This window comes from Lichenostomus cassidix, chromosome 3, assembly GCF_008360975.1.
Source record: "Lichenostomus cassidix isolate B80296 chromosome 3, HeHo_3.0, whole genome shotgun sequence".
NCBI lineage: Eukaryota > Metazoa > Chordata > Aves > Passeriformes > Meliphagidae > Lichenostomus > Lichenostomus cassidix.
In genome coordinates this window covers 10,786,153-10,800,200 of record NC_139483.1, presented here as the reverse complement: position 1 = coordinate 10,800,200, position 14,048 = coordinate 10,786,153, and the positions used below count along the sequence as shown (strand labels likewise).

The 14,048-nt window shown below is 50.3% G+C and overlaps 1 protein-coding gene across 7 annotated transcripts; it reads left to right on the top strand.

Annotated features, from left to right (window-relative positions):
- Positions 1-59: 59 nt before the first annotated feature.
- On the top strand, positions 60-13,565 carry LOC146439037 (uncharacterized). 7 transcript variants are annotated; one of them, XM_085054412.1, is made up of 14 exons: positions 62-911; positions 2,124-2,315; positions 2,541-2,677; positions 2,761-2,898; positions 3,170-3,308; positions 3,814-3,924; positions 4,478-4,567; positions 5,929-6,025; positions 6,463-6,530; positions 10,575-10,826; positions 11,855-12,067; positions 12,719-12,835; positions 12,928-13,108; positions 13,225-13,565. In XM_085054412.1, the coding sequence occupies exons 3-14, from the start codon at positions 2,568-2,570 to the stop codon at positions 13,308-13,310; spliced, it is 1,602 nt and encodes a 533-aa protein (XP_084910538.1). In that variant the 5' UTR covers positions 62-911; positions 2,124-2,315; positions 2,541-2,567; the 3' UTR covers positions 13,311-13,565. The 7 variants fall into 7 exon arrangements, with proteins under 7 accessions (XP_084910541.1, XP_084910544.1, XP_084910538.1 ...); XM_085054413.1 differs by having other exon boundaries at positions 62-931; positions 2,124-2,306; XM_085054411.1 differs by having other exon boundaries at positions 62-931.
- Positions 13,566-14,048: the final 483 nt, after the last annotated feature.

The following is a 14,048-nucleotide window of genomic DNA, read 5'->3' as shown; positions in this document are numbered from 1 at the left end:
CGGGAGTGACGCGGGGCGGGGCGCGCCGCGCGCGTGGTGTGCGTGAGGCCGCGCGGGGCGCGCGCACGGCAGGGCGGGATGGCCGGGGCTCGGGGGGGCACGAGGGAGAGCATCCCGCCCCGGAGACACGGGGACGAGCCCCGGTGGGGCTGGAATGCCGCCAGCGAGGGACACTCCATCACCTCCCTGGGAAGCCTGTTGCAGTGCCCTGGCACGCTCAGCGCGGAGAAGTTGTTCCTCAAGCTGAGGTGGAACTTCTTGTGTTTTACTTTATGGCTGTTGCTCCTTGTCCTGTCGCTGGGCGCCACTGCAAAGAGCCTGGCACTGTGCTCTGGTCACCCGCTTTGGAGTTATTTGTACGCATTGATGAGATCAGTTTTCTCTCCAGACTAAACAGGCCCAGCTCCCTCAGCCTTTCCCCAGGAGAGATGGGCCAGGCCCACAGTCATCTTTGTCGCCCTCCGCTGGTCCCTCTCCAGTAGCTCCTTGTCCTTCCCGCCCTGAGGAGCCTAGAACTGGGCACAGCACTCCAAAAGCGGCCTCACCAGGGCTAACTACAGGGGCACAATCAACTCCCTCTCTGTCTCCCGGCGATGCTCTTCCCAATTCACCGCAGGAATTGCATCCGGGGCTTGCACGGGAGGTGGGCGCGCTCTGCGCATGCGTGTGGCGGGAGGGCCGGGGGAGGTGGGGCCGAGCCGAGCCGAGCGGGGCCGAGCCGAGCCGAGCCGAGCCGAGCAGGGCCGAGCCGAGCCGAGCCGAACCGGGCCGATCCTGCAGTGCCTGCGTCCCTGCGGATGCGCAATCCCATTTGTATGTCAGTGTCTCCCAAGCAGCCGAGGCTCAGCACTCCGTGGGATGAGTTTGTAAAAGGGATCGTGGTTGATGGCCTTGATCTGCAGCTCCATGAGGTGACTTGCGTTAACTTTGGGTAAGGAACAGTAAGGCATTGCCAGTTCCCTACACAGTTTCAGGCACGAGCCGACATCACACACTTAGAAAGGTTTCTCCATCTATTTCCCTCCGCCCCACCCTCCAAAAAAAAGGTGGGGGAGGCTGAGGAATAGGTTTTACTGAGAACAATTCAGGCTGAGATGTTTCTTTTCACATGGGGCTGATTTCATAGACATCAGCCAGGCATCTGAGGGTGGTGACCTGGGGAGAGTTCTTCACTTGTCAGTCAGTTTTTAGCTATTGTCTGTACTGCAGCTGCATGGTGACTGAAAGGTTCTGTTGGGAACTGCCTGAGTAGGAGCAGTCCCTGCATAGGTGGTGTGGGATGGTGGTACAGGACAACAGAGGGCTGTTGAGCCTCATCTGTTTTTGGGAGGGAGAGGGATGCACATCCTAGCAGAGGAAAAAGTCACCCCAATATTGACCTCAGGAGTGCCAGCATCTCTGCACATCTCATGGACATGTGACACAGATCATCCTCTTTTTAGTGCATGAACAAGCCTCATCCACATTTTCTTTGTTTGATGTAAAATACTTCTTTGTCCTTAGTGCTTTCAATTCCAAGGACTGGCAAGGTATTTGCAAGTGTTTTTGAAGTAACTTCATGTTAATGTGCTAAGGTGGAAGTAAATCTCTAATTACCCTGGCAAGCAGGACAGCTCCGTCCAGGATCTTGAGCAAAAAAATGGAAAAATAATTGTTTCAGGTTCTTTGGGCTTAAGACTTTGAGGTAACAGCTCTCTGAACATAGGCACCAATTTCATACCAAACCTGGTATGAAACTGGTGCCTTTGGAGATGTTATGAGTTCTGTATCAGCATTCTGGGTTCTGCCTTTTGGTCAAACACAATGTTGGCTGGCAGTCCCCATCTGACAGTTTTCACAAGACCCTTTAAGACATATAACTTTCAGTGTTGGTCTTTCTGTGGATACTGGGTGTTGATGGGTTAGCAGGGAGACCAAACTGAATGGTCTGTGCCTGCAAACCTACTCCTTCTAGCTGCTGTGAGGGCAGCTCAGGACATTTCCCTCCTGGCAGCTTGGGGTTGTTTCTAAAATGTTCTTCAATATTGACTTGGTCTCTGAAGTTTCCTTTTGGTATCAAAACCCATCAATTTTCCTTGGCCAGTTTGGCTCCACTGACTTATCCCGGCTGTTTTTTCCGTCAGCATCAGAGAGGAACACTCAGGGAAGCAGCCTGTCCTTCTGGCCAAGCTACCTGGGCCCACATCACTTCTCCAGCATCAGCAAAGTCCTGGATTTGCCAAGCCTCAACTTGTCATTGCCACCTGAGCCCTGGAAGAACTTAGAGGAGATCTTCAGGGTCCCTGGTGCAGCCTGGATTGGTGGTGGTGGGTGAAGTGAGTAACTGCCTGGGGTGGGAGAAGCACTTGCAGCCAGGTTCAGGATGGGTTTGGTCACCCCAAGGCTGGGGAAAATCTGGGGTGGATGTGATCTGGGTTTATCTGTGAGATGGGAGGGCATTTTTGAAAGACTGGAGGGAGGTCAGATGGTGTAACTACAGAAATCCCGTTGGAATTGTTAGAAGAGGGAGGAAGTGATCTCAATCTGTGCTGTCCTTCCAGAGGCGGAGCAGCAGCACGGAGGAGCAAATGAGCCTGGCAGGGCTGCCTGCAGATTTGGACAACACACTCATGGTCCCCAGGAGAGGCCTTCAGCATGCAGCTGTCACCTCCTACGAATACAAACTGCAGTGCCTCTGGTGAGGGTTCAGCTCCCTGTGAGGAGGACCCCTCTGTGGGGTGCAGGACGTGGCTCTTAATGCCCTCCTGGTTGTGTCTGCAGGACCCAGGTGAGGCAGATTGCCAGGGAGAGGGACAAGGCGAGGCTCAGTTTGGAGAAAGCAGAGAGACACTGCCTGCAGCTGGGCAGGGAGCTGGATGAGCAGTATGTTGCTCTTGAGCACACCCAGAGCAAGCTCAGGTAGGAGGGGTTCTTTTGCTGGGGTGGAGAAAATGTGCCCAGAGCCTCTCCCTTTCATCCCAGTCTCCCTTTTGAATCTCCCACTTGTTTTGCCAATGTGTCAGTGGCAGGAAAGTCCTTGAAGACCCCCCTTCACCCCCTGTGGTCTCAGCATCCTTCCAACCAAGCTCTCATCTCCTGCTTTGTGCATGGAGAGAGGAGGTGTCTGTACCTTATGGCCATCCAGGAACATGCTCTGTCTGTCCCAACCATGTTGCTTTTCTCCCCCCAGGGATTTTCAGGCAGAAATAGAGGCAAAAGAGCTGCTTTTGCAGCAAGCAGTGAGTCACCAGGCAAAGCTGGAGGCTGATACACAGCTCCTCCAGGGCAAAGAGGCCAACCTGCAAGGGAGGCTGAACCATGTGATGAAGGTAAGTAAAACTGCCCTGCATGAAACATCTTCGCTCTTTCAGAGGTGGCAAAGCAGAGGTGGTGACAAATATAGATGGTTCACATTGCTCTTGTTGGGGAGAACAGGAATTTTGTGCAGAAGCATCAGCCACATCCATACTACTGCATTAAATACAGAGCTTGTTACTTTACCATGACATTACTAAACTGCTGTGTTGTCTGTAGGGAGTGGTTTGGCCCTTGGGAACACCTGAAAACACAATGACCAAAGCTAAAATTGTGCTAAAAGCAGAGGTGATGGTGTCTGCATGCCTGGGATTACCCCAGTTCTGTTCAGTGTAGAAGTACAGGTGGAGATAACACAGGACTTGCTGCCTTTGTCCAGGATGTCCTGGGAGCTGTGCTGTATTTGGCATTCTGATGTACCAATTGTTCTACAGCTTCCTGCTGAGGACCTGTGGCTGATAAACCCATCCTGCCATGTCAGGACCCTCTGCATCAAGGAAATCTCCATTTTATCTGCAGGAGAACACACAGCTGCAAAACAAGGTCACAGAGATGGCTGAGAAACTGTCAGCCTCTGAGGAAATGGTGTTGGAGCTGCAAAAAGAACTCAACCACATTGTGAAGGATAAGGTAACCTTTCTGTGTTGCAATTAAATAGGAACTTTTCAGGAACTCATAAAAAAATTGATCTTCATATTTTGGGTCACTTGCTATGGTCTCCCCCTCTGTAAGGTCCTCTGCACATTTAATGAAAACGTGGAAAGCTTGGGGGGAGAAAAAAAAGGGGTGAGGAAAGTTTGCAGTTGCAGAGAATTCTACAAATCTGCAATCTTCAAGCGAAAACTTTAGAGTTTGGTTTCCAGGAAAGTTTTATTTGTCACTAGTTTTGAAGTGAAAGGTTTGTTTTAGTATCTTCCACTCCTAAAAGGAATCTGGGGAAAGAAATGAGTCTGTGATCTTGTTAGGCAGGAATACCTGCCTGTAGTTTGGTGTCTCACATATGGAAAAAAATGTTTTTCCTCCTCTTTCTGACCCATCCCACAGGTGATGTTTCCCATAGAGAACCTTCTGTTGAATCTATGGGTGTAGCATCATGACCCCAGTGATTCAGTAGAGCTTTTTACCCTCCATTTGGAGAGGTGATAATTCTCTTGATGAGAAGTGTTTCCTTGTGCTTGTGCAGCTGGAGCAGGGGGAGCCCCACAGCCCAGAGTTCCTGCAGCAGAGCGAGCGCTTTGCCGAGATTGTCCTGGAGTACGAGCGGCAGTGCCAGGTATGTGTGGGCAGCTCCCCAGCAGTGCTGGTGTGACAGTGCTGCTCTCTGCAGCACATCTCTTGGGGACTTTGCTCTGGGGGACTGGGAGGAGGCAGAGCTGATCATAAGGCAGAGGGATCCCTCTTGCCTTGCTCAGAACCTGTCTCCTCACTCCTGAAGCCCTCCATGGATTGTTTGCCTTGCTGGGATTTTGGCAGGGGAGTGTAGGCGTGGATTGTAAATTCATCCCTGCATGTAGCCATGGATTATTTTGTTAGGGAGCCATGTACCTCTGTTGTGAAGGACAGACCACCCTTGGCTCTGTTGGATTTCTTCTTGAGCACAAGGAGAAAGCTGTTCTCCTTATTTGGAAAGCATGTTAACAGCTAAAGTCTTCTATCTTTTTGTTTTTCCCTTCCTTCTCCTTGCCCCCACTTTAATAAACCCAACAAAACTTGTTCCTGCTGGACTCTGCTAGAGAGTCAAGGTGAGCCAGTCCAGATTTCTGGAGTGTGTGTGGTCCAAGAATTGGTGCTGTGTGTATTGTATCTCCTGAAGCTTGTTGTGCTCCTTCCCAGGGCTTGGGGCTCTCTGGGGCATGAGCACAGCATCTGTTTCCCTTCTCCCATCTTTAAGTAACTTGTGTATCTTGCATGTTGTTGGGGTCTCTGTTCTTTGAGTCCTGTGCTTGTCATATTTCCCATTTGTTCCCAAGTGCTGTGTCTGGCTGGGGAGCACTGCTGAGCAGAGACTGTGACAGTCACATCCCCCCAGCAAGGGCTGAAATGCAGACTTTGAGCAAAGCCATTCCATGGATGCATCAGGCAGCCCCTCTTGAACCTGTAATTGAAGGCGAACATTCTGGAGCACTGTCTTGTGCAGCATTGCTCCAGGTGGCACCAGAGGGTTGAATATGCTTGATGCTGCAATTTTTCCTCCTGTTGAGCAGCCCCAGAATTGTCCATGAGAATGCTGATGGATGGAAATATTTGATCTTCAGGCTTCACCTGCCCCTGTGAAGGCAATCACTCGGGTTTATCCTTTACCCATGCTGAGATCATGATGTTTCTTTTGTGCTGGAATCTAGCTCTGGTTGTTTGGATCAGGAGGGTGTCAGGAGGTCCAGCCCTCTGCAAACCCCCCTGGTTTTGTGTGCTTTTGCTTTCAGGGGCAGTTGCTTTGGGCTTTACAGTGCCCAGTGGTGGTGGTCTTCGTGGTCTGGGGCTATATTTTTTCTTTGGCTCTTCCAAATGCTCTCATGCCTGCCTTTGCTTGGGAAGGAATTAAAATCCCCCTGTGCTGGGGCTGGGGGAGACCTTTCATGCTCTTCCTCATGCTGCAGGAGCTTTGTCCTGTGTGCTGAGCAGTGTTTGTTTCAGGTGCTGCACGACCAGAACAGAGTGCTGCGAAGGGAGCTGCAAAGGCTGCGCCTCCAGCTGCAGGAGAGCAGGGCTGAGGGAGGACTGCCAGCAGGAGGTAACTTGCAGGAGGGCTCAGTGCCCATCTTCTCAGCACAAATAAAATTCCCTCTGGATCCTAGTTTACATGGGAGTGTGGGGAGGCTTGTTGTGCCTGAGCTACTGCTTCCAGTTCTGGACCTGGGCAGCCATGGGAGGGAAGAAGGAGAAGATGGGTGGTGGGTAGGATGGAGATGGGGAAAAGAAGAAGTAGTCCCAAACTGTGTGTTGGCAGATTCAAGCTGAGCACTAGGTAAAAGCTTTTGGCCAAGAGGGGTGATGCAGCCCTGGGACTGGTTGCCAGATAGATGGGGAATCTCCATCTCTTGGGGTTGTATGGACTGGGTGGAGCTGCAGCCATTCTGGTTGGTCCTGTCTTGTAGGCCTATCCTAGGTGCTCCTCTCTGCCAGCACACCCCTCTCCAAGCCCTCTTGTTCCCTCTTCTGTGTTTACAGAGATGTCACTCCCAGAGGAGCAGCTCCAAGAGCAGCTGCAGGACCTGAAAGTGCAGCTGGAAACCAAGGTGAGTGGGATGGGGGGAGATGTCCTGGCTGTTTGGCAAGCACAACTGCTACAGTGTGACTGATGAGAGGTCTGCTCCAGTAGGGTTGCTGGAGAGAGAGTTCAGCCTGGGGAGCAGGGTGGTCATCACTCGTGTGGGGCTATTTCATGTGCTTCTCCAGCCTATCTTAGCTGGTAGGAGGGTTTGGAGCCCTCACTGGCTGGCAAAGGCTTTGTGGAAATCACTGTCACCTTGTGAAATGTTTGTGTGGGTCTTGTGGGGAACCAGAGATCACTGTGTTGCTGTCACAGTAAAACCAGGGACAGGACCTAGATGTGAAGCAGCCAGGTGTCTCCTGATGGCACGGGCTGTATCAGAGCCCTGTTGCCCTGGGCTTGCAACAACACACTTCTAACCTGTTTGCTCTGAGGTGACAGTGTGAGCCCACCCCCTCTTTAGACAGCTCTGAATACTCAGTTTCCACATTTACTCCTCCTGCTGCTGCTGAACTGAGAGGTCAGTGATCCTTGCTGGGTTTCTGTTGCAGCACTGCAAGAGAAAATCCTAAAGTGCCACACAGGTGACAGAACAGTTCAAGGAGCACAAAGCTGCCTACAGATCTTCTGCCTGCTTTATAGTCCTGCTTTTGTGCACATCAAATCCTGGAGTTTCTGGTGTTCCCAGGAAAGCTATGGGGAGCAGCAGCTTCTCATCACCACATCCTGACAAGGAACCCCTCTGCAGTGGAGGAGGGATATGAGGAACAGTGGCAGATGATGCCCTAGCCTCTCCCTTCTCCTCTCTGGGGTTCCTTGCAAACAAGACAAATGGGGAGAACTCTGCTGCTTGCTGGCAAGAAATGGGACCCGCTGGTATCTGCTTGTTAGAGACTGATTGTTGCCCTAAGTTCAGTAGGGACCAGAACTGCCTGAAGAGAGTCCCCTGTAGAGTGGAGCCAATAGATTGGTCTGAATTGGAGCTATTGGAGGAGAGGAAAGCTCTCAGGAGCATGGTGCTAATACCCAAATCCTATCTCCTTCAAGCAGATAAACTATCATCTGGAAGAAATAGACTTAGTGTGGAAAAACTCTGAGAGAGAGAGAGGAAGGACAGTGAGGAAAGCTTAAAGGCTGAGATGCGCAAGATGGAAGACCAGAAAAAAAATCTGGAAGAAACAGTTGTAAAGTACTGGGCTGTAATTAATAGCCTGAAAGAGCAAAAATGTGAATGGAGCCTGGAGCTGGAGGAGAGGTTTGAGATGGAGCAGCCCAGGGTGGGACAGCACCACACTGAAGAGATTTGCCATCCAGGGCAGCAGCTAGACCAGGAGAGAAAAGAAAAAGATACAGCACAAGGACAGACTGAGCCTGAGGTCTGGCACTGTTCTCTTTCTGGGGCTAAGCAGAAGATTAGGGGTGCATCTCCTGCTCATGCCAGAATAGGCTGGGCTGATTTTCCAGGCTGGAGAGCTGTTTTAATTTGGAAGAAAATCTGGGCAGTATTGCAGGGCTGCAGCTGTTTGAAGTGAGACATTTAAACTCCCCTTACATGAGTGCTTTTATTTCAAGAGTACATTTCCCTGCAAGTTCTACAAGGTTGTGTTAGAGGCAGTGCCCTAACATAAGTGCCTTGCATCTTAAAATAGAGATATAAGAGAACTTTCATTAATGTTTTCTTATTACCTCTCTTTTGGTCCTTCTGCAAAGATGCCCCTACTTGCTAGATGGAAGTAAAAAATGTCTTAAATTTTTCTATATAGCCAAAACAGACTGGCATTTGAAAGAATGAGGTTGTCACTGAATAACTCCTTATCTTCCCTCCCTCCTGCCTCTTCCCTGCTGTGTCTCCCTTTGGGAGCAGAGTTCCTCTTGACAATACACAAGCAGAGGATTTTGTTAGGTCATTATCCCTGTTTTAGGGCTGAGATATGGGGTAGGTGAAGGAGAAAGGAGGTGACTTGGCTGAAGTCTGTGATGTACCAGGAAAACAAACCCAAATAACAGGGATACAAGGCATTTAAGCTGTTTTATCTCTGGTGAATGGCAGATGGACTGACTGCAGTGGGGAGCTTTCAGAGTTGTTGGAAAAGATGTGATAGGTGTGACTCTTTGAAAAATGCAAAAGGTGTGGGGACTTTCTGTAAAGTTTAACAAATTGCCTTGACTTTGCAACATAAAACCCCCTTTGTATTGCATCTCCAGCATATTGTTGGTGTCTCCCAGATGTTTGTTGTAACAAATGGCCTGTTCAAGCTAGAAGCTGGAGCAAAAGTGGAAAGCATTTGTCAGTGAGAAATGGAATCACGATAGACAAGAGGATGTGCTTGGGAAGGAGGCAGAGTGTGCAAAGTTAAATGCCTTCACACAGCAGACAGAGTAGCATCTCAGGACATAGACCTGACCTGCAGGGCAAGAAAAGGAGGAAAAAAGGCTCTAGGAGACAGAGTGCTGTAACAGCATAGGAGGAAACATGACATTCAAGCTGTCAAAATAGAGCTGGAGAGGATCAGGTTGAAACTGGAGCTGATGCAGCACAAAGATGTCATGCAGTAGTTGGAAAATGAACCCAGAGCTCAAGAGCGTGTCAGGTTTGAGTGCAAAGGCAGTTTGCAGAACTAATGTGCTGCTGCAAAAGAAAAAAAAAAAGCAGATGCCTTGTGAGACACAAGGCTGCTTAACAGCATGATGGTGCAGAGCACTTTAACAGTAGCTATGTTCTCTGGATTTTCTAACAGCAGCTGTTGTGTCCAGCACTGTGAAATCACAGAGGCCTCACAAACGAGCTGATTTCTCCAGATACTGCTTTTTTTGCAGTTGAGGGGTTGGGCTCAGCGCCTCGTTGTCCTGTAATGAAGTCTTGATGTGTCTTAATGAGTCAAAGCACTTTGTATCCACTCCTTGCCAGGACTGCAAAACAATTTTAGCCACCTGGAAGCCACATAAATTCAGTCTGATGCTGTTTGTCCTTATTCCCCTTTATTTCCCTTCCCTTGAAGACCTGCACCTTCTCTACTAATGTCTCTTGATTGTCCCCACGTTTTGCCTGAGTTATTGGAAGGTTTTTTCTCAGGTTTCTTTAGTCCTTGCTGTCATTGGAAACCAAATTGGAAGATATCAGGGAGCCAGCATAGGTTGCTGAAGTAAATGGGCCTTGTGCATGGTTTTCTCACTCTGGTGTCTCTCCCTGCATGAGAGACCTGTGCTGGTTGCTGGAGAGCAGCTTGCTGAAGATTTAACATGGGATGGATTTCTTCCTTAGGGAACTTTAGATAGGTACTGGGGTCACCTATTGAGCCATAAATCCAAGGAGAGACAGTCTTGTGGTGTGGATGATCCCTAAGCTGTTCCTCCCACTGTTCTTCATCCCTTGACTGTTAGGCCTCTGACAGTGTTGCAGGAGTTTGGATGTCCCCAGGCTGTCTGCCCTGGGCTGGGCTTAGTCACCTGTTGGGACAGACTCGTTACTGAATGAATTCAGGGTCATTCATACCTGTTTTGGCTTGGCTTAGCTTCCTGTTGCAGGCCAAAACCAGATGTGGGACTACCCAAAACAGGGCTCTCCTCTGGGGGGCCATGCTTTGCTGCTTTCTGGCCTGAGGCTGATGATTTTCCTTTTCCCAGCAGGAAGCATGGGAGTGAGTTGGGTAGAGAGAAGGTGGAGGAGCTGGCTGAAATAGCAGAGTTAACAGCACTTGTAAGAAGCCTTTAACCCCAACTGACAGGCTCTTGGCTGAAGGATTTAGAAAGATAAAAACTGTACATGCTCATAGAGGAGAGCAAAAATGTTTGTTTCAAAGATTCAAACCCAGTCTTGCTTTGAAGAACCAGCTTCATCTTGTAAAGCCATGAAAACCTGTGTGATAAAAGCCACTGAAGGTCTTACAGAATGGAAGGTCTTTAATGACTTTCACTACTTTAACTTTTTCTAGCAGAGATTTTTCTCACTCCCAGAATCAAACCCACATGCTCCCAGGCTGTTGGACATTTCAGTCTTTGTTGCCTCTGTTCCCACCCCAAGCCTTTGTGCATGATTTGTTTTTTGGTTTTTTTTCTCAACCTTTTCCAGAATGACAAGGGCAAGGAGGAGCTCTCTCACCCAGATGTTGAGAGGCATCAGCTGGGCTGTGAGCCCCCTGAGCACAAGGCTGGTCACAGAGATGGCCCTGGCACTGCCCAGCTGCAGAGCCAGAGGCTTGTGGAAGCTGAGTGGCTACAAGGAGCAGAGATTGCTGCAAGGCTGGAGCACCAGCAGAGGCATGCAGCGTGCTGGATGGAGATGGAGCTGCTCCAACAGCAGCTCCAGGCCTCGCAGGAAAAGGTGAGTGTCCTTCATTTGGTGGCAGGCTGCTGAGTGGTCTCTGTGATGTTCATATTGCCCTGCCTGGGGCTGTGCTGGACATCTTCCCATGTCAGAAGAAAGTTGTCCTCTTCCTCTTTGTGGGGGACAAAGGATTCTCCCTCCTGCTCAGATATGGCTGAAGCCAGTTCAAGTGCAGCTGGGACAGGTCCTTGCTGGCAGTTGCCCCTGTGATAGTCCCTCTGTCCTTGTCCTGTGCAAGCTGGCTGGGCAGAGGGAATGGAGGCTGAGAGGAGGTGGCTCACACAGGGGTGCCCATGTGGTTTCCCGTGGCTCAGCTGACAGAAGAGCTGGAAGAATGGTAGGATCAGGTATGGGTTGGGCAGGGATGACAGCAGCCAGACAGGGTTTGTCTGAGGGAAGGGAAACAAGGTGGTCAGAGCAGAGTAACTAGGATCACCAGGACAAAGAGAGAGAAAAGCCAATGTGAGAAACCTTCCAATGTGTTAATGTCTATCTGCCTTCTACCCTGAGGGCTGGCTTTCCAAAGTACAGCTCACCCATGCCAGCCATCCCCTAGGCAGCCCTAGTACAAAGCTGGACCAGACCTATTTCCCAGTACCAGGTTTGCCCTCTGCTGGTTACAGGAAACAGAGGACACATAGTGCATCACAGCTAGCCTGGTATCGATATATCTGAGAACCCAGGTGAGCAACCCCCTCTGTCTCTTGCCCTTGTGGCCCTTGGGGAATCCTTGCTGGGATTCCCTCCCAGAGGATCCCTCCAGCAACTCCTGCTGCTCGCTACTCAGCAAGGGGAGTATTTCTCAGCAAAAGGTCTCTGTTTCTCCTCCTGCAGCTCTCAATGCTCTCAGTCCCTTGCAGGCTGCCCAGTGAGCACCACTCCCATAGTCCTGCAGCTCTGCTGTGGCCATGCTGGTGTGAGAGCTGAGGGTGCTACCTAGCCTCTGCTCTCCCCAAAACACACCCTGGACCTGTCTCATTGTTGGCTCAAAGCTGCAACCAGCTGTCAACCTTTCTGTGTTACAGCTTTTGGAAGCCAAAGCAAGCCTGAGCCTGGCCCAGACCCAGCATGCTCTGCAGTTGCAGCAGGCCAAGGCCCAGATAAACAACATGGTGCCAAAGAAGCAGTTTGAGCAGCTGCAAAACACCTTGAGAGAGGAACAATGCAAGACTCAGCAGCTCCAGGAAAGGATCCAGCAGCAGGCTGAGCAAACATGCAGGCAGCTGGTCAGGATCCAGGTAAGCAGGGAATTGCAGGAGCTCAGTCAAGGGTCCTGTGAAGGGAACACTGCTAGCCTAGCAGCCTGGAAAGCAGCTGTGCTTGAAGCCACCAGAGGTTTGGGTGGAAGATGCTATACATAAAGAACCCACATGGAAAATGCACTTACCTTCAAATTCAGCTTTAATTTTTCATGAACCCAGTTGCCACCCTGCACTTAAACAGGTAGGTTTATCTCTAGGGCACTGAGCAACCAGGTGTTGGGGTGTAGTGAGTTTGTCTTCTGGGCAAAGGTAGAGCAAATTATAACCTGAGGAATTATAATGAGCAGGCCCAAGGACTGCATCCAAGGAGATTATGTCTCTCCGTGAGCTTTCCTGGACATGACTGGGAGAGGGGAGGCCAATGGCTTATTTTTATAGAAAACATTGCTGGAAAATCTGTACCTTGTCTTAAAACTGGTTGGGTGCAGACCTAGGAAAGATTGTACTGCTCTAGACATCTGTCCCACTGTTCTTTGTATCCTGCACCTCTGATGATGCTCCCCTGCTCTGCTTCAAGGAGTGTGAGGGTCTATGAACAGGGCCCTGGGGAATTGTACAAGTTTAGGGTTGCCAGGGGCCAGGAGAGTGCTGGGACAACTCAAAGACAGGCTTTCTTGCCCGCTGCAGGAGGAACATGAGCATCTGCTGCAGGCAGCTGTGGAGCAAGCAGAGGGGCTGGAATGCAGTCTGAGGAATGCTGAAGCTGTGCTGACAGAGAGGGCAGCTCAGCTCAGGGATGCCCAGGTGAGTGCAAGAGGGGCCAGTGCTGCATGTCCCTGCCCATCTCCTGCCCCTGCATGGGATGCTGAACCTGAAGCTTCCTGTCCCTGCTGTAGGCCCAACTGTCCAGGAACAAACTATTGATTGAAGAGCTCCGTGGAGAGAACAGGAGGTTTGAAATGACCCTGCAAGCTGCTGAGCTGAAGCATAAGAGCATGGAGGAGAAGAACCAGCTGTTGGAGGAGCAAGCCTCAGCTCTGAAGCAGCTTATTGGAAAAATCACACCAGCATCTCTGAGTGGGTGATGAGACATCTGCAGGGGCAGCCCCTGGTCCTGGCCAGGGTTGGTCAGGTGCAGAATGGGAGGTACAGCTGGGTTGGGAAATCAGCTTTGTCCTCTCTGGTCTTGCCAGGATTTTCCTGTGCAGAAAACAGAAGATGGGAAGCCCAGAGTCCTTTAAGGAAATTGGTCCTGCAGATAGCTGAACTTTCCAACTGAAAGCAGCAGCTTTGGTGCCTTTCTCAGTGGCAGTGTGCTGTTATGTCAGGTCTGTCTCAGGACAGCCATCTCTCAGGATTTTTTTGGGCAGTGTTTGGTGATGATGCAGGTGCTCTCCCTCTGCAGAAGGTTGATGTTAGGAGTCACAGTTAAACCTCAAAAGCCAGGGCAGAAGGGCTTGCAGGTCTCTGTGCCTGGCTCACTCTGAGCAGGAAAGCTGTGTTGTGGCATTAAAATGTTTGTAATCTTACAGCACCTCCTGCCATCCCCAGTCTGCTTTGTATTGCAATAACCTTCCCCAATAGTTGCTGCACTTTTAGGGTCTAGGAGACTCTAGGCCTCTTAAAAGCCTGAGCCTGGGATCCAAAACCTCTAGCCTTACCCAGAGCTAATGTTTTTGCAGTGTTCTCTCTGACACTGTGCAAGAGCTGAGCAGCTCCATTAGGAAAACCACACAGAGAAAGCAGCTCTTTAGCCTTGTTCTGGTTTTGTGCTAACTGGAATCCTTAAAACCCTCTACTCCCTTTCCCACCCTTACTCCAAACAGCCCCTAGATCCTGCCAGAGCAATGCTCTGGGATAGGAGATTCTTCAGAGGAACAGAGGCACAGCCCAAGCACACTGGGAGAAACCCAGGCCCATGACCCAGACTGTAATGATCATTCACACAGCACCTCAAGAAACATTTATGGGTCTCTGATGGGAGATGAGGCTTATTGTCTAATCCTGGAAAGAAGCT